Here is a 23,523-nt window from a genome sequence, read left to right on the forward strand (position 1 = left end):
GACTATGTGTGATTAGAAGTAATACTACAGAACAACACTTACAATCAATATTAGATTTAATTTGGCTTTTAGATGTATATTCTTAGATGTATATTCTTGACTTGTTCTGGATTATGATGGGCTTCTTTTATGAGTCAGCTTGGGCACTGTTTCAGCTTCCTCTTGATCTTTGCAATGCATTAAACTGGAAAACACTGTATTTATTTAATGCTATCAGCATGTGTTTGGCTCTTAGTCTCTACTTTTATTAAAGGCTAGGGTGATAATTAAACAGGCTACAACTTAGGTATTTATTTTAGAACCAGGACCTGTGTGTGAACAAGCTGCCTCTTTTTATGACCTCATGACCATGAGGGAAAATAAGCTTTCTCCTTCACACAGATGCCATGTCAGCTAAGGGAAGAAGGAGCTGGGAGAAGCCAGTAACTGAGCTATCAGGGAAGCCAATAGGTATTTTTTTAATGTCTTAAAAAATATTCTATACAGAACAGAACTTCCTCACAAGTCAACATTCTCTGCTGGCTGGGGCTGGGAGGTGGGACAGTAGAGAATGGGTTCTTAAACTTACAGTTGAAGGTATGCTGTCCGTCTGCTTTCTCAGTTGGCATTAAATCTCAGTCTCTTTGAGAGACATGTTCTTTCTTCATGGCTTCTCCCATCTCCTTCTTCCATTAGCTGACATGGCATCTGTGTGAAGGAGAAAGCTTATATTCCCTCATGGTCATGAGGGCAGAAAAGAGGCAGCTTGTTCACACACAGGTCGTGGTTCTGTCCACTGGGTCCTCTCTACCCTCCTTAGAGTTGACTTTGGTCTTTCCAGTTGCTGAATAGTTGTTGGCATCCCCCATTGATTCAGGGCTGGTGAAGTCTGTGAACTGTTTCCTCAGCACACTTGAACCCTGTGGTCCTACTTTGCTGACTTGGCCCTATTGTTGTCTCACTGTCACAGCAGACCTTCAAGACTCTGCCACATCCTTCCTCCAGAAACTGTTCAATCCAAAGAACTGCTGTGATGCCAGGGAGTCACTCTGACCCTAAATGTAGCAGCTCCCTGGCAGCCACCTCTGGAGTTCAGCTTTCCTCTCCCTTCCGTGCACCTCAGAGAGATTCTGGGGAGACTTCTTTATCATGTGGGGGCTGAGGGACACTCAGAGAATCATCATGACCTCTTTCTGCCATTCCCTTTCTCCAGAAGTGTCCCTACATGTGTGCCAAGACACGCTCTGAGGCTGTGTCCTCAAAGATTTGTAACCATCCCTTCTTTCTATTTGAGGCTTCTACTCTTTGGTCGGGCTTCCCTGGTGGCTCAGTGGTAAAGAACTTGCCTGCCAGTGCAGGAGACGTGTGTTCAATCCCTGGGTTGGCAAGATCCCCTGGAGAAGGAAATGGCAACCCACTCCAGTATTCTTGCTTGGGAAATCCCATGGACAGAGGAGCTTGGCAGGCTATAGTCAATGGGGTCCCAAAAGAGTCAGACATGACTTAGTGACTAAAACAACACCACAACTCTTCGGTCACCCTCCCAGTTCTCGGGGTTGATGGTGAGACAGTTGCGGTAGAAAAGTAAAGATATCTCTCTTCCTTCTTTTCTGTATCATCCCCTCTTCTTAGCACTGAAAGGACTTTTGTCTTCCTCTAAGCCATTTTCTCCTTCTTAAATTGGTCCCATTTGCCTGGAGCTATGATGATGGCTTCCCCATTGATGCTGTAGGTAAGGAATCTACCTGCCAATACAGGAGACACAACAGACATGGGTTAAATCCCTTGGTTGGGAAGATCCCCTGGAGAAGGAAATGGCAACTCACTCCAGTATTCTTGACCAGAGAATTCCAAGGACAGGGAAGCCTGGTGGCCTCAGTCCATGGGGTCACAAGGAGTGGGACACCACTGAGTGTGCACACACACATGAATGATGGAATGTTTTCCGTGGCTGTGGGGAGGAGATGGGAAGCAGTACTTTCACTGAGCAAAAAAGAAAAATTAAGAGGTATTTGACACTTCAAAGAATATTGTTGTTTCATCAAAATACCTTCCCTATTTTTCTGAACTTCACAGCTTCATTTTTTCCCATCCTTGAAATAGCAAGTTTAAAAAATATTTTCCCTTTAAACTGATGAGTAGGTTGTGAGTTTCTAGGCTACCTTTATTCTTTTCTTAGTAATTTTGAATAGTTAAAATAATTTTGTTATTTTGATCAATCTAAATAGTGTTATTATTTAAATGAATTAGCAACATAACAGATAGCTACAATAGCTAAGCCATACAGTAGTGTATATCCAGCAACAACAAGTTTTCATTATTCAACCCAACAATTATGTGCATTAATAGGCCTCTGGCCAGTTCATGGTCTCCATGACAATAAAACCCAGAAGCCCAGAAATTTTTAGGAACCAGGCTCAGATTTAAGTCTGTGTCCATCCAGACTTTATGTCTATGTGTACATCCTCCTAGTTCTGAGACCCAGGAAACTCCAGATGTGGAATGAACCAACCAAATTCAATAAATTAGAAAGCAGCAAGGAAGGTATAGAGAAGGGTTAGTGTACTGTCTTGCTTATGCCCATCAGTTGTTCTTCATTTTTCACAGTTTACCTTAACAGACCTGGGGAGTATATACAAGATAAGGCAGGATGTGAATTTGACCAGGTGTGCTTGGTTATCACGAAGCTTAAAGAAAAAAATCTCCCTATCTATGATACATAGTGCATCATAAATCAGCCAGCAAATGATAACTAGTGTCACTCTGTGCCATACATCATTATGGGCTCTTTGGCATTAATATTTAGAGCATAGTCCCTGTTTTAAAGAGCCATGGTCTTTTTGAAAAAACCATGCATTCATTCATTCATTCAGCAAATATTTATTGAGTTCATCCTTTGTGCCAAGCACTGTGATATCTAGGCCTGAGGCAGAAACAAAATAGATATGAACCCTGCTTCCACAGAGCTTATAACCAGATGATATTGACACTTCTAAGTGAATTTGACTATGTTCAAATATCCCTGTGTATGTGTGTATGAGTTAGTCACTCAGTCACGTCTGACTCTTTGCGAACCCATGGACTGTAGCCTGCCAGGCTCCTCTGTTCATAGGGTTCTCTAAGCAAGAATACGGGAGTGGGCTGTCATGCCCTCCTCCAGGGGATCTTCCTGATTCAAGGACGGAACTTGTGTCTCCTGCATTGCAGGCAGATTCTTTACTCTTTGTGCTATTGGGAAGCCCCCAAATATCCCTAATTCTAGCCAAAAGGAAGACTCTTGCAGTCCAGTCACAAATGATGTTCTCAAAGTGGGAGGCAAGGTGTAAGACTGTAATAATTTTTCTAGCAAGTCTGTATGATTATACACATTGCCGTAAATGTACCTGGTAGAATAACTTGATGGAGGGAAAGTTTCTCCTAAGTTCGCACCAGAGACAGATGTATAGTTAAGCTAGTGAAGCTCAGGCCTCAAAACCTTTCAAATCACAGGTCTTTTCCTAGGTCCTGGGCCTAGTTTTACATGTATTTAACTAAAGAAAGCTGTATGTTCTTCAGATTCTGCAAGCCTGGATCTAGTTCTATCTGGTGTGGGTCCCAGGTATTCATGAAGAAAGTGGGGTTTGACATAGTTCTTGAAAGAAAATTAAGCTGTGCATATGCACCAAAAGAATGGGAGTCCATTCAGAGTGAGGAGAACTGTAGGGAAAGTGTATAGGGTGAACTGGAGGGCAGTGAGTTGATTAATTAATGGGCAGTATAATTGCTAAATATAGGGATCCGATTACCAAGTCAACTAAGGTGTCTTCAGGGACCAATGCTGTCCTTTAGTTTCTTTGGGATGTAAGCAATGGAGTGCCACTCAGGTTAACTCAAGCAACGGGAGGTTTATTTTAATGGGATATCATGGCCTGGAGTAAGTAGGCTGAAGTTGGAGGGTGGATCACTATCCAGAGAATCAACTGTTGAAATAAATGAAAGCCTTGCTAGTCTTCTACCATCTCTGGATCTAGCTATTTTCTACCTGTTTGATTGTGTTTCCATTTCCAACTGCCGAGTCTTTCTCTCTCCTGTCAATATAACTTCTTAACTTTATAATTTTTGCTTACTTACCATATCTGCTTCCTCCTGGTGCTGGTCTTGCTGCTAACTTCCTTATTTTCTCAACATTTCCAAATTCAGATTCTCAAGAGAATTCTCAAGAGAGCAAATATCTGCTCTGTCAATTCATTGTTCCTTGACTGGCAAGGCAATGTCTTAGGTTTTATGCCTTGTCCAACTGAGTATGCCTGGGATAAATATAATCCCTGTACAAAATATGGTGTCCTGTGGATGCCCCTTCCATGGTATTGTGTGCTGAAGAACTTCCCTTACAAGGGTCTGTAGGTGCAGCTGGTATAAAGAATCACATGTCTAATGTAGCTGAAATATTGGGTTGGCCAAAAAGTTTGTTCAGGCTTTTCCATAACATCTTATGGAAGAAGCCAATAGATTTTTTGGTTGATCCAATAGTAATAGCTAATACTACCTGAGAGCTTACCTTGTGTCATTGTGTTAGGCTCTGTTCTAAGGACTTCCCATACATTCTCCCTTTTAATCCTACTGATAATATTATGGGCTAGAACTACTAATGTTCCCATTTAACTGAGGAAACTCAGTTCAGTTCAGTTCAGTTCATTTGCTTAGTCGGGTCCAGCTATTTGTGACCCCATGAATCGCAGCACGCCAGGCCTCCCTGTCCATCACCATCTCCCGGAGTTTACCCAAACTCATGTCCATCGAGTCAGTGATGCCATCCAGCCACCTCATCCTCTGTTGTCCCCTTCTTCTCCCGCCCCCAATCCCTCCCAGCATCAGGGTCTTTAACAATAAGTCAACTCTTAGCATGAGGTGGCCAAAGTATTGGAGTTTCAGCTTCAGCATCAGTCCTTTCAACTGAGGAAACTAATGCCCTGCAAATTCAAGTAATTTGCTCAAGATCACACAGCTGATAACTAGTGGAACCAGGATTCTAACCAGGTATATATATATTTTTTTCGATAATGAATTTTTTTTTTATTGAGGTGTAGTTGATTTACAATGTTGTGCCAATCTCTGCTGTACAGCAAAGTGACTCAGCTATTTTAAAGCTTTTTTAAGCTATTTTTTCCATTGTGGAAAGCTATTTTTTCCATTATGGTTTATTACAGGATATTGAATAAATCCTCTGTGCTATATATATTAAGACCTTGTCGTTTAACCGTTCTAAATGTAATAGCTTGCATCTACCAACCCCAAACTCCCTGTCCACCCCTCTACCTCTCTCTCTCTCTACTTTGGCAACCACAAGTCTGTTTTCTATGTCTATGAGTCTGTTTCTGTTTTAGAATTCACTTTTTTTCTATACCATAGGCTGAATGTGGGATTTTATGAGGGTCGAGTTATAGCAGAGACTAGAGACACGGAAATCAGTTAGGAGATGAAAGAAGGTTACAGTGACCCTGTGGGTAGGTAAGTGAAGAGGAGCTAAGAAAGATGCAGTATGGTTAGGGAAGAAAGGATTTCTCAAATACATTAAAAATAAAAAACAAAAATCACTTACATTTGGTGATAAGTTTGAATTGGAATTTTGAAATAAGAATTTGAGTAAAATGTCCTCCTAGTGAAAAACAACTATTTATTTTTGTTTGTTTTGTTTGGAAAAGAGATTTAAATTTTCCTAGCAGTGGAAAACTGACTAATTGGCTATTTGAAAGTATAGTATCCAAAGATTTTATCAACTGCTATGGGAGAAACTATTACACTCTTCTCACAGAGAAGTAGTATGCAGTTAAAATTTCTCTGCCCTGAAATATTCCCCATAAAAGGCTCGCCAGGCTTTTAGGGTATTGAGAAATTCCTGTAATTCATTTATATAATGCAGGCCAGATTTCTGAAGGGACAACTTTCCCCCTTAATTTTTCCCTTTGTTGGTAGCATGAAGTAAAATTTCTGGGATGAGGTACAACTTCAGTGTATTTCAACTTCTCAGAGTCTCCTGAGGGGCCAGCTGTGAAAGCAGATGAGCCAGGCACTGTAACAGGAGTGGGAGGGAGTAGATAGTATTCCAAGAGCCAGAGACTGGAGCAACTATTGCTAGGTGTAGTCTGGAATGCTCCTCTCAGAAGGGATTTTTAACATTTAGCCTTCCTTCCTATACGAGGTTTTTGACTACCAATTATCAGTTTGTAACCCCCCCAAATTGTGGCAAGGTCTTAGACTTCTTTGAGGTGGGTAGCTGTTCTGTCTCTCCCACTGCTGCTCAGCTCTAACTCAATCTTAGTCCCCAGACAAAATACCCATAATTGCAAACTGTACTTGTGCTTTTCTGCTTCTTGTACAGAAAGCCTCTTTTTTCAAGCTTTTCTCCTCCTCCTCTACCAGTTCTTCTTTTTACACCCTATACCTCTTAATGAAACCTCAGTCTCTCCTCCCAAAAAATCACTTTTAATTCTCCCCCCTCTGAATTCTTCCATGGTGGCTCAGCTGGTAAAGAATGTTCCTGCAATGTGGGAGATCTGGGTTCAATCCCTGGGTTGGGAAGATTCTCTGGAGAAGGGAATGGGCATCTACTCCAGTATTCTGGCCTGGAGAATTCCACGGACTTTTGGACATGGACATGACTGAGCGACTTTCACTTTCACTTCTGAATTTTTGGGGTTTCTACAATCTGTACTATTTTAAGGAAAACAGTGTGAACTATAAGATCTATTTTTTTAAAACATTTAGTTTTAGAAGGGGAAATAGGCAGAACGCATTTTAAAGATTAGGTTAAAATAGAAGCATTGAAGAGTCACGTAGGCAAGTTTCAGTGTCATAGTTTTGGACTGAAAGGCTATGAAAACCCAGAAGATGAAGTTCTCCTAAAGAGAAGATGGTCAGACAGTAGAGTCTTCAGTGTATTCCTAGTTGCACCAAGTCTCATGGAGAACGTGAGGACCTTTATTAGAAAGAGAGGCACTGGGACACCTCTTTCATTTCTTTGAGAAGAAGGCAATGAAAAGAAAGAAAGCTTTGAAGAGTAAGAAGCAAAACTGTTTCTTCTTCTTGATAGCATGGAATCACAGGACCTGTAATAGAAACGATGCCTCTCACAGGGACCAGAAAGTATGTAATGACAGTAGATAATGCAGCAGTGGTGTGCATTTTCTCAGAATGTTGCCGAAGTTTCCCTATCTTTATCTCTTATACAGAATAATTAATTGATTCCTGGGAGCAAAGTCCCAGTTTCTAGTCCTGGATATAGCTAGCTCTAGACTTGAGCAAGTTACTTAACTTGTTGAGCTTCCATTTTTTTGTCTATAAAATGGAAATAATATCCACCCATTTTCAGGCACTATGTGTAAAAACACATAGAAGTCATCCATTTAAACATTCAATAGTAATTAAGTTGCATTGTGGCAGGCTCTGATCTAGTCACTGAAAGTGCATCAGTGAACAAAAACAGAGAGAAATCTCTGTCCTTGTGGAACTACTGACTAGTATAACCAGCAAGATCATATTTTAGTTTTTCACTCTGCTCAGTTATCCACAAGGCAGGGCTTCCCTGGTGGCTCAGTGGTAAAGAATCTGCCTGGATTATGGGAGAATGGGGTTTGATCCTTGGGTCAGGACGATTCCCTAGAGAAGGAAATGGCAAGCTGCTCCAGTGTTCTCACCTTGGAAATCCTGTGGACAGAGGAGCCTGGCGAGATACAGTCCATGGGGTTGCAAAGAGTCAGACACAACTGAGTACCTGAGCAATCTGTTATTCACATCTTTCTTTTTTGATAAAACAAGTGTTTGCTGAATAACTGCTATACTCTAGGAGTGTTTACAAGTGAATCAAATATTTAGATTGATTATTGAGGCTTATGATGGAACAGAAATAAGGAAGCTGGATTCCAGATAGGACTTTGCTGCAAACTAGCTCTGTGTTCTTGCCTGGAGAATCCCCATGGACAGAGGAACCTGGTGGCTACAGTCCATGGGGTTGCAAAGAGTCAGACACAACTCAGCAACTAAGCACAGCAGAGCTCTGTGGCTATAAAAAATAACTTTGACATGTATTTGCTTTGCAGCATTCTAAAAGTAGGAAGTCAAGAAACACCTGGGGTAACAGGCAAATTTGGCCTTGGAATATGGAATGAAGCAGGGCAAAGGCTAATAGAGTTTTGCCAAGAGAACACACTAGTCATAGCAAACACCCTCTTCCAACAACACAAGAGAAGACTCTACACATGGACATCACCAGATGGTCAACATTGAAATCAGATTGATTATATTCTTTGCAGCCAAAGATGGAGAAGCTCTATACAGTCAGCAAAAACAAGACCAGGAGCTGACTGTGGCTCAGATCATGAACTCCTTATTGCCAAATTCAGACTTAAATTGAAGAAAGTAGGGAAAACCACTAGACCATTCAGGTATGACCTAAATCAAATCCCTTATGATTATACAGTGGAAGTGAGAAATAGATTTAAGGGCCTAGATCTGATAGATAGAGTGCCTGATGAGCTATGGACAGAGGTTCATGACATTGTACAGGAGACAAGGATAAAGACCATCCCCATGGAAAAGAAATGCAAAAAGGCAAAATGGCTGTCTGGGGAGGGCTTACACATAGCTGTGAAAAGAAGAGAAGAGAAAGCAAAGGAGAAAAGGAAAGATATAAGCATCTGAATGCAGAGTTCCAAAGAACAGCAAGGAGAGATAAGAAAGCCTTCTTCAGCGATCAATGCAAAGAAACAGAGGAAAACAACAGAATGGGAAAGATGAGAGATCTCTTCAAGAAAATTAGAGATGATACTGGAGCCTATTATACAGAGTGAAGTAAGCCAGGAAGAAAAATACCAACAGAGTATATTAACACATATGTATGGAATTTAGGAAGATGGTAACAACAGCCCTGTATGAGAGACAACAAAAGAGACACAGATGTATAGAACAGTCTTTTGGACTCTGTGGGAAAGGGAGAGGGTGGGATGATTTGGGAGAATGGCATTGAAACATGTATAATTTCAAATATGAAACGAATCACCAGTCCAGGCTCGATGCATGATACAGGATGCTTACGGCTGGTGCACTGGGATGACCCAGAGGGATGGTATGGGGAGGGAGGAAGGTGGGGGGTTCAGGATGGGGAACATGTGTGCACCCGTGGCGGATTCATGTTGATGTATGGCAAAACCAATACAATATTGTAAAGTAATTAGCCTCCAATTAAAATTAATAAGTTTATATTTAAAAAAAGAAAATTACAGATACCAAGGGAATATTTCAGGCAAAGACGGGCTCGAGAAAGGACCGAAATGGTATGGACCTAACAGAAGCAGAAGATATTAAGAATAGGTGGTAAGAATACACAGAAGATTGTACAAAAAAGAGCTTCATGACCTAGATAATCACGGTAGTGTGATCACTCACCTAGAGCCAGACATCCTGGAATGTGAAGTCAAGTGGGCCTTAGAAAGCATCACTAGGAACAAAGCTAGTGGAGGTGATAGAATTCCAGTTGAGCTATTTAAAATCCTGAAAGATGATGCTGGGAAAGTGCTGCACTCAATATGCCAGCAAATTTGGAAAACTCAGCAGTGGCCACAGGATTGGAAAAGGTCAGTTTTCATTCCAATCCCAAAGAAAGGCAATGCCAAAGAATGCTCAAACTATTGCACAATTGCACTCATCTCACATGCTAGTAAAGTAATGCTCAAAATTCTCCAAGCCAGGCTTCAGCAATACGTGAACCATGAACTTCCAGATGTTCATACTGGTTTTAGCAAAGGCAGAGGAACCACAGATCAAATTGCCACCATCTGCTGGATCATGGAAAAAGCAAGAGAGTTCCAGAAAAGCATCTATTTCTGCTTTATTGACTATGGCGAAGCCTTTGACTGTGTGGATCACAATAAACTGTGGGAAATTCTGAAAGAGATGGGAATTCCAGACCACCTGACCTGCCTCCTGAGAAACTTGTATGCAGGTCAGGAAGCAGCAGTTAGAACTGGACATGGAACAACAGACTGGTTCCAAATAGGAAAAAGAGTACGTCAAGGCTGTATATTGTTACCCTGATTATTTCACTTCTATGCAGAGTACATCATGAGAAATGCTGGGCTAGAAGAAGCACAAACTGGAATCAAGATTGCTGGGAGATATATCAATCACCTCAGATATGCAGATGACAGCACCCTTATGGCAGAAAGTGAAGAGGAACTAAATGCCTCTTGATGAAAGTGAAAGAGGAAAGTGAAAAAGTTGGCCTAAAGCTCAGCATTCAGAAAACTAAGATTATGGCATCTGGTCCCATCACTTCATGGAAAATAGATGGGGAAACAGTATCAGACTTTATTTTTGGGGGCTCCAAAAGCACTGCAGATGGTGACTGCAGCCATGAAATTAAAAGACGCTTACTCCTTGGAAGGAAAGTTATGACCAACCTAGATAGCATATTCAAAAGCAGAGACATTACCTTGTCAACAAAGGTCCGTCTAGTCAAGGCTATGTTTTTTCCAGTGGTCACATATGGATGTGAGAGATGGACTGTGAAGAAAGCTGAGCACCAAAGAATTGATGCTTTTTCACTGTGGTGTTGGAGAAGACTCTTGAGAGTCCCTTGGACTGCAAGGAGATCCAACCAGTCCATTCTGAAGGAGATCAGCCCTGGGATTTCTTTGGAAGGAATGATGCTAAAGCTGAAACTCCAGTACTTTGGCCACCTCATGCGAAGAGTTGACTCATTGGAAAAGACTCTGATGCTGGGAGGGATTGGGGCAGGAGGAGAAAGATATGACAGAGTATGAGATGGCTGGATGGCATCACTGACTCGATGGACGTGAGTCTGAGTGAACTCCAGGAGTTGGTGATGGACAGGGAGGCCTGGCGTGCTGCAATTCATTGGGTCGCAAAGAGTCAGACATGACTGAACAACTGAAGTGAACTGAAGTGAACTGAAATATATATATATTTTTTTCTCCTGGAGTAGGTCAAATTCTGCCCTTACTGACATATGTTTTACTTATTTTTTGACCAGTTAATCCCTTTTTAAACATCATGAAAATACATGCTTTAGATCAGCCCTCATCAGAATGATTTGTTCATTCCAAATTAGTGAAGTTTCATTATACTGTATAAAAAGAGGTACAATCCTGTAATTATTATATTTTAGCATGTAGCATAGGTGTATCTAGCTCAAGTATTACAATACAGAGATGATATGTGTGTAAGTTGCTAAGTGTCTCTTTGTGACGTCATGCAGTGTAGCCCACCAGGCTCCTCTGTCCATGGTATTCAGGCAAGAATACTTGAGTGGGTTGCCATTCTCTTTGCCAAGGGTTCATCCCAACCCAGAAATTAAATCCAGAACTCCTGGTTGCAGGCAGAGTCTTTACTGTCTGAGCCACCAGGAAGTCCAGCAGAGATGACAGTCAATACAAAAGTTTCCTAGAGACTAGTTTTACTGTCATATGATTGAAATCCAATGGATCAGAAACAGTGTGGGACTGTAGAGTGTGGCTACCATGTATTCTGGAACCAGACTGTCTGCATTGGAATCTAAGCTTTGCCTCTTAATTATGAGTGATCCTGGATAAGTTATGTAATGTCTCTGTGGCTAAGTTTCCTCATCTGTCAAGTGGAGATGATAGTAGTGTCAACTTCAAAGAGTAAAATGAATGAGCACTTGTCAGATGTTCAGAATAGTGCCTGACAAAGCAAGATAACTTAATGATTTGGGGTTGTCATTGAGGAGGGAGTTGAAAGGAGAGGAAGTAAGTGGCAGATATATCATGTAGAGAAGCTGGTCATAAAGGGAGCGAAAAATTGGGCCACACTTAGAGAAAGGGGAAGGGGCAAACAATCAAGAACAGGCGTTTGTGTGAATTTTATTTCCCAAGATAAGGGGAGCCTATGCATATTCAAAGCAGTGGATTAGAGCCAACGAGCAGAAGGATGGAAGATAAAGGGTTAGCCACAGGGACAGTGTGATCTATAACAAGGTCACAGAGGTGTATGCTTGCTAAGTTGCTTCAGTCACATCCAACTCTTTGCAGCCCTATGAACTGTAGCCTGCCAGGATCCTCTCCCAATGGGATTCTCCAGACAAGAATACTGGAATGGGTTGCATGTTCTCCTCCAGGGGATCTTCCCAATCCAGAGATCAAACCCTCATTTCTTACGTCTACCTGCATTGACTGGCCAGGTTCTTTACCACTAGTGCCACCTGGGAAACTCAGTTAGAGGTGATGGGAGGTAAATAACTATCAAATAGATTTCTCTGTGTTCCTCTGGAATTCAGTTAGCCTTTCAGTTCAGTTCAGTTCAGTTCAGTCGCTCAGTCATGTCCAATTCTTTGCAACCCGATGAATTACAGCATGCCAGGCCTCCCTGTCCATCACCAACTCCCGGAGTTCACCCAAACTCATGTCCATCGAGTTGGTGATGCCATCCAGCCATCTCATCCTCTGTTGTCCCCTTCTCCTCCTGCCCCCAATCCCTCCCAGCATTAGGGTCTTTTCCAATGAGTCAACTCTTTGCATAAGGTGGCCAAAGTATTGGAGTTTCAGCTTTAGCATCAGTCCTTCCAAAGAACACCCAGGACTGATCTCCTTTAGAATGGACTGGTTGGATATCCTTGAACACAGGCATCAGGCATTCTTAGGCAAAACATAAACAGCCAAGGGCCACCAACAAGCCATGGCAGCAGACCCAACAACTGGACTGTGTTCATGTGTCTGGATTGACCACTTATAAATCAATCTTTTTACCACAGTTGCCACAAGAAATTAATTTGGTCCAAGAGTCAAATTCAAAATGAAGGTCAAGCTCTCTCTCTCTCTCACACACACACAGAGTCTTCTCTACTTTAACTGGAATCTTTTAAAAGCCTTGTAATAAGGCTGAGTAAAAGAACTGCTTTAACTGAAATCTTGTGTTTTATATTCAGAGAGAGCACCAGCTTTACTAGCAACTTCATATTGTATATATTTTTCAATTTGGGAAGAACACACAGAGCTATAAGCTTAGCTGAAACAAGCAGAAAAGGACTTATTTTGAGCTGGTATGTCTTTGGCAGCATTAAGGACAGCACCTTCATGGCAGTAAGAACTAAGATGTCTTAAAGAGGCCCATTAGCACTTTTACATTCTACAGTATCCCGAAAGACTCTTGTATTGATGTGAATGAAAGTCAATGTGTTAAAGGAGTAAAGCATTAAGTGGAATTAAACATAAAAGAGTTTGGCATTGCCTGACATTGGCATTAAATAGAATTAAATGTAAAAGTTAGTTAGGCATTGCCTGACATTAAGTGTTTCTATCTTTTCTCCCTCCCAGCCAAGGTAATTTCCTTTTAAGTATTGGTTCTCAATATAGATTAAGAAGTTTTATCCCTAGCTAAGGGGATTCCAATAGGAAAAGGAGTACATCAAGGCTGTATACTGTCATCCTGCTTATTTAACTTATATGCAGAGTACATCATAAGAAATGCTGGGCTGGAAGAGGAAAAGCTGGAATCAAGATTGCTGAGAGAAATATCAATCACCTCAGATATGCAGATGACACCACCCTTATGGCAGAAAGTGAAGAGGAACTAAAAAGCCTCTTGATCAAAGTGAAAGTGGAGAGTGAAAAAGTTGGCTTAAAGCTCAACATTCAGAAAACGAAGATCCTGGCATCTGGTCCCATCACTTCATGGCAAATAGATGGGGAAACAGTGGAAACAGTGTCAGACTTTATTTTTTTGAGCTCCAAAATCACTGCAGATGGTAACTGCAGCCATGAAATTAAAAGACGCTTGCTCCTTGGAAGGAAAGTTATGACCAACCTAAATAGCATATTGAAAAGCAGAGACATTACTTTGCCAACAAAGGTCCGTCTAGTCAAGGCTATGGTTTTTCCTGTGGTCATGTATGGATGTGAGAGTTGGACTGTGAAGAAAGCTGAGTGCTGAAGAATTGATGCTTTTTCACTGTGGTGTTGGAGAAGGCTCTTGAGAGTCCCTTGGACTGCAAGGAGATCCAACCAGTCCATTCTGAAGGAGATCAGCCCTGGGATTTCTTTGGAAGGAATGATGCTAAAGCTGAAACTCCAGTACTTTGGCCACCTCATGCGAAGAGTTGACTCATTGGAAAAGACTCTGATGCTGGGAGGGATTGGGGGCAGGAGGAGAAGGGGACGACAGAAGATGAGATGGCTGGATGACATCACTGACTCGATGGATGTGAGTCTGAGTGAACTCCTGGAGTTGGTGATGGACAGGGAGGCCTGGCGTGCTGTGATTCATGGGGTCACAAAGAGTCGGACATGACTGAGCGACTGAATTGAAGCTACTGGAGTAGCTCAGTCATTAAAGAATCTGCCTGCAGTGCAGGAGACCCAGGGTCAATCCCTGGGTTGCGAAGGTCCCCTGGAGAAGGGAATGGCAACCCATTCCAGTATTCTTGCCTGGAAAAACCTATGGACAGAGGAACCTGGTGGGCTACAGTCCATAGGGTTGCAAGAGTCAGACATGACTTAGCAACTAAACCATCAAAGGGATTCCAGACATCCGTAACAGTAATGAAGAAGATTATTTTCTACAGGACACTCTGCTGAACAGAGCTCCCCAATCTACACATATGGGCAGCCTCCTTCACTACCAGCTAAACTTAAAGAAGTGAAAATGAAAGTCATTCAGTCATGTCTGACTCTTTGCAACCCAGGCAAGAATACTGGAGTGGGTAGCCTTTCCCTTCTCTAGGGGATCTTCCCAACCCAGGGGATCGAACCCAGATCTCCCACATTGCAGGCGGATTCTTTACCAGCTGAGCCACAAGGAAAGCCCAAGAACACTGGAGTGGGTAGCCTATCACTTCTCCAGCAGATCTTCCCAACACAGGAGTCGAACTGGGGTCTCCTGCATCGCAGGTGGATTCTTTACTAACTGAGCTGTCAAACTTAACTTGCTGTCAAACTTATTTCAAATCCTGAAAGATGATGCTGTGAAAGTGCTACACTCAATATGCCAGCAAATTTGGAAAACTCAGCAGTGGCCACAGGACTGGAAAAGGTCAGTTTTTATTCCAATCCCAAAGAAAGGCAATGCCAAAGAATGCTCAAACTATTGCACAATTGCACTCATCTCACATGCTAGTAAAGTAATGCTCAAAATTCTCCAAGCCAGGCTTCAGCAATACGTGAACCATGAACTTCCAGATGTTCAAGCTGATTTTAGAAAAGGCAGAGGAACCAGAGATCAAATTGCCAACATCCGCTGGATCATGGAAAAAGCAAGAGAGTTCCAGAAAAGCATCTATTTCTGCTTTATTGACTATGGTGAAGCCTTTGACTGTCTGGATCACAATAAACTGTGGAAAATTCTGAAAGAGATGGGAATACCAGACCACCTGACCTGCCTCTTGAGAAATCTGTATGCAGGTCAGGAAGCAACAGTTAGAACTGGACATGGAACAACAGACTGGTTCCAAATAGGAAAAGGAGTACGTCAAGGCTGTATACTGTCATCCTGCTTATTTAACTTCTATGCAGAATACATCATGAGAAATACTGGACTGGAAGAAACACAAGCTGGAATCAAGATTGCAGGGAGAAATATCAATAACCTCAGATATGCAGATGACAGCACCCTTATGGCAGAAAGTGAAGAGGAACTAAAAAGCCTCTTGATCAAAGTGAAAGAGAAGAGTGAAAAAGTTGGCTTAAAGCTCAACATTCAGAAAACTAAGATCATGGCATCTGGTCCCATCACTTCATGGCAAATAGATGGGGAAACAGTGGAAACAGTGTCAGACTTTATTTTTTTGAGCTCCAAAATCACTGCAGATGGTGATTTCAGCCATGAAATTAAAAGACGCTTACTCCTTGGAAGGAAAGTTATGACCAACCTAGATAGCATATTCAAAAGCAGAGACATTACTTTGCCAACAAAGGTTCATCTAGTCAAGGCTATGGTTTTTCCAGTGGTCATGTATGGCTGTTAGAGTTGGACTGTGAAGAAGGCTGAGCACCGAAGAATTGATGCTTTTTCACTGTAGTGTTGGAGAAGACTCTTGAGAGTCCCTTGGACTGCAAAGGGATCCAACCAGTCCGTTCTGAAGGAGATCAGCCCTGGGATTTCTTTGGAAGGAATGATGCTAACTCTGAAACTCCAGTACTTTGGCCACCTCATGCGAAGAGTTGACTCATTGGAAAAGACTCTGATGCTGGGAGGGATTGAGGGCAGGAGGAGAAGGGGATAACATGGCTGAATGGCATCACTGACTCGATGGACGTGAGTCTGAGTGAGCTCTGGGAGTTGGTGATCTACAGGGAGGCCTGGGGTGCTGCGATTCATGTGGTCACAAAGAGTCGGACAGGACTGAGAGACAGAACTGAACTGAACTGAATATATGCTTGGTAGAGTATCCCACATGATTACAGCCCTACCCAGAAACTGTCAGATCCCATACACCAGTTCTATACCCATTCACAGCTTCTGCTTGTTTAGCTGCTAACTGTTCATACCTTTACCTCCAGAGGCTCACCCAAAGGCAGAGCCAAAGCAGTGATGAATTATGGTTATGGAGTAGGAAAGCCCAAACCCCTTGTCGAGAGACGGGATAAGCTGTGAAGTGTAATTTATACTCCAGAATTTCCCAAAGGCTCATATGGAGACTGGAATTACTTAAAATCTCATCACATCATGGCTTCTTCTTCTCTGCCCTACTTCTCCACTCCTTTACTATTTCTCCTGCAGGTACATCCTTAGTAAGTCACATGCATACACGTCCTTGGCTCAGGGTCTGCTTCTTAGGAGTACTCAGCCCAAGACAGTCCTTAATACTCATTCATTCAGTCATTCAAAGAAGTGCACAGTCTAAGTGCTTTCATCCCAGTCCAATGAGTTAGAATGATATAGAGTTTGGTGAAACGTAACCATGGATATTCAGAACTATTATATGGGATATGTAGAGACTACACATTTATACACCAAAAGAAACTTAAAATATGAAAATAGCATCATACCTGATAAAGTGATTTCTACCTAGTAGGTTCTTAAGTGTGCTAAAGATTTGCTTAGTCCTTATAAAGTTGTCCATTGAGGAGAGCCAATTATTTGCTTATGTTCATTCACAAACAATTTTGGAGACCCTCCTATGAATCAGAGAGTGATAAACTGACACACTCATAAGTACAATATAATGAGATAATTATAATCTCAAATAATGTATAATCTCAAATTATACAATATATATAATTATATAATATATAATGTATAATTTCAAATAATGTGTACAAGGCTATGGAAAAATGGTGGAAGAAATGATAATTTTCCAAGAAAATGAAAGACTGGATCTTGGAGGGAAAATAGAATTGATTCTGGGCAGAAGTAGAAGCATTTTAGAAAGAGAATAACAAACTTCATACTAATTAGGTGTGAAAAAGCATTGTCAGATCTCTACAAGAGTGAGTGGTTTACAAAATTGAATCAAAGGTCACATGAAGAGGAAAGGCAGGAGATAAACCCAGAGATGCAGGTTGGAACCATTCAGTGGTACACCTTAGGTACTTTAGAACTTTATCCTATAGCTATGGGGAACCTTCAAAAATATTTAGAATTTGCCAAGGTTTGCCTTAGAAACAATATGAAGAATGTGTTAGAGAAAACAAAAACTCTAGTCAGAAATACTAGTTAGTTAAAAGCCTTTTACTAGGTTAAAGAAGATATAATTTCCAATGTCCAACTTTTTTATTTTTTAATTGGAAGATAATTGCTTTACAATGTTGTGTTGGTTTCTTCCATACAACAATGCAAATCAGTCATAATTATATTTATTTCCCTCCATCTTGAGCCTCTCTCACCCCTCCCATCCCACCCTTCTAGGTCTTCATAGGACACCAGGCTGGGCTCCCTGTGTTATATAGCAGCTTCCCACTAGGTTACAATGGAATATTACTCAGCCATAAAAAGGAATGAATTTGAGTCAGTTGTAGTGAGGTGGATGAACCTAGAGCCTAATTATAAAGAGTAAAGTAAGTCATAAAGAGAAAATCAAATATCCAACAATTTTTAACCCAATGAAAATGTGAATTTCATATATTTCAAGCTGATACACTAACCAAGAAGAATGAGGATGAGAATCTGAACAATGACACAAAGACTGGAAAGAAAGGGTGAAATAAAAGAGATGCATAGGAGAGAAAATTGGCATGAAAGGCAAGGGCAGAGTAAGCCACAGAATTAGGTGTGAGAGTGAAGCAAAATTTTCTAATGCAAATGATAGAGTGAATTGTCAAAAATATCTGTAAGAGAGATAGGGTCCACCAGAGGAGTAGTTTAGTAGTAGTTTTAGTAGTAGCACAGGGAACCATACCATGCTTCGGAATTCTTGGACCTTCACATATTTACTTTGCAGTAAACAGTTTCTTCTTTTCCTGCTACTTGACATTAGACAGGCATGTTGTACCCATATTCCTAAAGTTGTTATTATTTTCAGTCACTCAGTCATGTCTGACCCCATGGACTGCAGCACGCCAGGCCTCCCTGTCCTTCACCAACTCCTACAGCTTGGTCAAATTCATGTCCATCGAGTTGGTGATGCCATCTAACCGTCTTATCCTCTATGATGATCTCCTTCTCCTCCTGCCCTTAATCTTGCCCAGCATCAGGTTATTTTCTAATGATTCAGTTCTCCACATCAGGTGAAGTACTGGAGCTTCAGCTTTAGCATCAGTCCTTCCAATGAATATTCAGGGTTGATTTCCTTTAGGATTGATTGGTTGGATCTCCTTGCAGTCCAGGGGACTCTCGAGAGTCTTCTCCAACACCACAGTTAAAAAGCATCAATTCTTCGATGCTCAGCCTTCTTTATGGTTCAACTCTTCACATCCATACATGACTACTACATAGCTTTGACTAGGCAGACCTTTGTTGGCAAAGTAATGTCTCTGCTTTTTAATATGCTGTCTATGTTGGTCATAGCTTTTCTTCCAAGGAGCAAACATCATTTAATTTCATTACTTCAGTCACTGTCTGCAATGATTTTGGAGCCAACCGATAACACAACTCCAAGTGTATTTATTTAGTTAAAACAGGCCTTGAAAAGAGAACCTAAGCAACATGGCAGCAGGAAAAGAAACCTAGTTGTCCTCTAGAGAAGGGACCCCATCTAACCAGATGGCTGTTTACCATATAAAGGGTCTTCTCATACAGGGGCTCACAGGGGATTCTGAAAGTCTCAGAGAATGAATAGGAAAGCCTATTTTGTTTTTCTTTGCTGCTCTGACCTTAACTCTAATCACTCTTTCAGAACCACAATGTTTCTATAAAAAGTGCCAACTAAACTTTTCCTGTTTGCACTGAAATAGATATTGGCCAACCCAACATAATTTTCTGTTGCAAGGAAGACGTGACATTTTATTGTCCTTCAAATAACATTGCCTTCCTAAAACAGAAATTATCTATTTGCTTAACGCAATCAAGAACTGGAGAATTACATGTCTGTCTGGACATCTTCTGTAATGTCACGCCACTTGGGATGGGCACGCTATTTAAGATAATCTTAACTATACTTTTGAGAGAAAAAGGACTCTAGGAATCTGATAAAAAAAAGACTAAGGATACACTGAATTAAATTTCTTTAACAATTTCTTATAGGAATTTCATTTCATTCTGCTAGTTCTTGTAAGAGAATTGCTAAGAAATATATAAAAAGGAAATACTTTTTAAGTATATTTTTTTATGTATTTCAACTTGGTTGAAATATGTATAGTTCAAAATTTTATTGTATCAAATGAATTTAAGCTATTATTTGGAGATGCTGTGGAGGGATGGGCCGCAGGGCAAATTATACAGCATTGTTCTTTCAGGCCCCAAATATATTTATTGACCATCACCTATGTGGCAAGCTGTATGGTAGCTGCTGGAGACACAGTGATATGCAAAACACAGGCATGGTTCCTGATTTCATAAAACATGTGGCCTAGAGATAACACACATTAAACAAATAATCACACATATTACAATTATACATATTACAGACACACTTATTACAAACTACAATGAATTCTTGAAAAGAAAATAGTGGGTATCACATAGTGGGGAACCAGTGCTGGTAAACAGGTTATTCTCTGAGGAAGTAATTTTCAGAGTTGAGACCTGAAGAACAAGAAGTTGTCAGCCAGGTGATGAAGGAATGAAAGAGCACTCTGGGTAGGGAAAGCTTCAAGCACAAATGCCCTGAGGTAGCAGGAGGATGACCCTGTTTGTGGTGTTTGTAGATAGCTAGTGTGACCTGCAATGGCACCCCACTCCAGTACTCTTGCCTGGAAAATCCCATGGATGGAGGAGCCTGGTGGGCTGCAGTCCATGGGGTCGCTACGAGTCGGACACGACTGAGCAACTTCACTTTCACTTTTCACTTTCATGCATTGGAGAAGGAAACGGCAACCCACTCCAGTGTTCTTTCCTGGAGAATCCCAGGGATAGGGGAGCCTGGTGGGCTGACGACTATGGGGTCTCAGAGTTGGACACAACTGAAGCGACTTAGCAGCAGCAGCAGCAGTGTGACCTGAGCACAGAGCAGCAAGAAAGTTCAAAAGACAGCTATAGTTGCAGCTAGAGGCCAGATCAGACAGACAAGGTTAGGAACTTCGGTCTTTACCCTGAGAGCAACAGGAGGTCACTGAAAGCTGGAGATGGGCAGAATTAGATTTACCTACAAAGATCATTTGAAGTCAACGACCTTTTATTCAGCATGTAACAAATGCTCCAATAACTGCCCTAGGGCTCCTGAAGTAATATTAGCCCTGGTTTCTGATCTCAAGTAATGTCTGATGTGGATGTGTGGGAAGAAAGAGAGGGTGGGTCAAAGCACAAGAGGCAGCAATGAGACAATTGGGGAGATAATATCTAAAACATCTTCATTTATGGAGTCAGAGCTGATGTGAGTTGATGTATGGATTGTGGTTCTGCTCTTCTTTGAAAACGTTCAGGGAAGTGTCATCTGACAAAAGGAATCATAATCAATAATTCTGTCCACTGAAACCCTCTGTCTGTTCACAGATAAGGCACCACACAAACAACTCTGCATCCAGTTCCATCTCTTTACCCCACCAGTGCTCCTCAGCCTTGATGTGGAGTGACCACCTGGAAAGGTGAGATGTAGAACTGTCTGAATTGACAGCATAGCTCTCCCCCATTGCTCTGCTCTGACCTGAGTTCATGTTACGAAGGCAGAAGGTCTCTAAGAATTAAAATGCAAACTAAGCACACATGTCTGATGAAAAAGGACTCGATTCCCCAGAGGAGCTGTTGTTGTTTTTACAACTTCATTTACATTTCCTCTGAGAACTTTCTGAGACTGGCTCCAGGCTACTTTGGAACTGACTAACTCTGCGTGGTGAAGAGTCTGCACGTCTGCTCTTTTCTTAGTAAGAGCAGTCTCCCAGGAGAACTTTCAATTTTTAAAAAAAATTGAAGTATAGTTGATTTACATTGTCATATTATTTTCAGGTGTACAGTGCAGTGATTCAGTTATATGTATATATGTATATTTATTCTTTTTCAGATTCTTTTCCCCTATAGGTTATTATAAAATACTGAATATGACAGTAGATCCTTATGCTTAGTTGCTCAGTAGTGTCTAACTCTGAGACCATTGGACCGTAGCCTGCCAGGTTCCTCTGCCCATGGTATTTTTCAGGCACAAATACTGGAGTGGGTTCCCATTTCCTTCTCCAGGGAATCTTCCTGACCCAAGGAATCGAACCCATATATCCTGTCTCTTGCCACTGTAGGTGGATTCGTTATCCGCTGAGTCATCAGGGAAGCCTAGGTTATCTCTTTTGTATATAGTAGTATGTATATGTTAATCCCGTCCTTCCAGAAATATTTTAAAGCTAAGTGACCTCCGTTTTATTTAGACACCAGAACTTGGCATGTTCACCATATGATTAACACACTCTTACTTGCTCTTTCGATTAGATCTTTGTATAACACATATATTTCAATGAATGAACATTGTAGAAAGCAGAACATTATGCCAAATGTGATGCATGTTTAGTCAGATTAAATTTCAAGCATTAGTTTCCTCCCTCAAACATTTCCTTTCAATACTCCTGCTAGTGGCTATAGGGTTAATTGAATGGTCTTATGTGTATTATCGCATTGTGTGATCGTTTTTGTTTTAATGAGAGAACATAAAAAGTTTTAATTTATTTTCAAAGACTATTCAAATAAGTTGAACTCTTCATTTTTAATGGAAAATCTGCATGTTCACCTTATTTCATTCCCTGGGTACGGCTAGGTACCATAACTCCAGTATAAGTTATAACAAATGTGGACATTCAAGCAGCTCAATTTCTTTAAATATTTTTTCTCCCATGCTTGAGGTAACTGAGAAATAATCACTTCTACTCTTCAGGGCAAGATTTAAATGTGTTTTGAATAACTACTTTGCAACAATATCCAAAGGATAAGAAAAAGCAGGCTGCTTCTGGAACACACCTCAAAAATCACAAAGCCCATAAAGTTTTTACTTGACTCACCTTTATGGTCCTCCGTCCTTGCCTTAGATATCTGCATGTAATACACATATTCTGGGCAGTTTTACTATAAACACAGATCCCTTGGAAAATAAACAAAGGGAAAAGAATCGAGATACGCAATTTCCATTTGATAGGTTTATACTAATCCCATTTTCAATTTTTTAAAGTAAATCTTATTGTACTTACCCTCCTTAATATAAATAAGCCAAGCTCTCTATAGAAACTTTGGAAAATATAGAAAATTTAAAAAGAAAGGCAGCTTACTAAAATTTACTTTCACTACTCAAGAAAAGCCCACCATCATTTTAGTGGATTTCTTTCTCATTATTTCCCTTTGCACTTTCCTTACTTGTACATACATATGATAATATATATTCATTATTGTATCTTGTTTACTTCATTTAACATGAAATAAACATTCCACAGATTATTTACAAATTATTTTAAAGTAATTTTAATATTTATATAATAGTATATTAAAAGGATACACCATAGTTTATTTAATCATAATCTGTGATCAGATCTGGCACCATGATAAACAGAATTGCATCATTACCCAAAGACTAAAGTTTTTTTAAATATTTGTGATTGTTTTTATTAGAAGTATGCTTTAAGGAATAAATAATATCTAAATTTTTAATAATCTTGAAAGATGCCTATAGTCTGACTGCTTTCCAAAGTATTAGTAATTGAAAATTTCATCAGCAATGTGTGAGTTTTTACTTTGCTTTACTCTAACTAGCACTGTATGTTATCTTAAAACACACACACACAATATTTTGTTGGTTTGATAGGAAAAAAAATTGTACCTCATGGCTCTTTTAATTGGTACTCTTCCTTATATGTTTTTAGAGTATAGTTATATACTGATTAGGGTTTGTTTTTAAGGCAAGATTATTTGACCATTTGATGTATGTACAATTGATATAGCTTTTCAATTTGATTATTCTTCTGGATTACAATCTTGGAAACCAGAAAAATTACTCAGAATAAAGGCATTCATTTAGTATAATTAGATAATTTGGAG

General features: G+C 40.6%; 1 protein-coding gene across 4 annotated transcripts in view; it reads left to right on the top strand.

The window, feature by feature from the left end:
• The window catches only part of PTGER3 (prostaglandin E receptor 3), a 228,547-nt gene that overhangs the window by 73,121 nt on the left and 131,903 nt on the right, over positions 1-23,523 (top strand). For 2 of the 4 annotated variants that reach the window (XM_019957269.2, XM_070786323.1), the window contains one exon: positions 21,013-21,104. The exons of the other annotated variants lie outside the window; for them this stretch is intronic. In XM_019957269.2, coding sequence (XP_019812828.1) covers positions 21,013-21,104 — 92 coding nt within the window. The remainder of the gene's footprint in view (positions 1-21,012; positions 21,105-23,523) is intronic. 4 annotated transcript variants of the gene reach the window in all.

This window comes from Bos indicus, chromosome 3 (assembly GCF_029378745.1).
Source record: "Bos indicus isolate NIAB-ARS_2022 breed Sahiwal x Tharparkar chromosome 3, NIAB-ARS_B.indTharparkar_mat_pri_1.0, whole genome shotgun sequence".
Classification (NCBI taxonomy): domain Eukaryota; kingdom Metazoa; phylum Chordata; class Mammalia; order Artiodactyla; family Bovidae; genus Bos; species Bos indicus.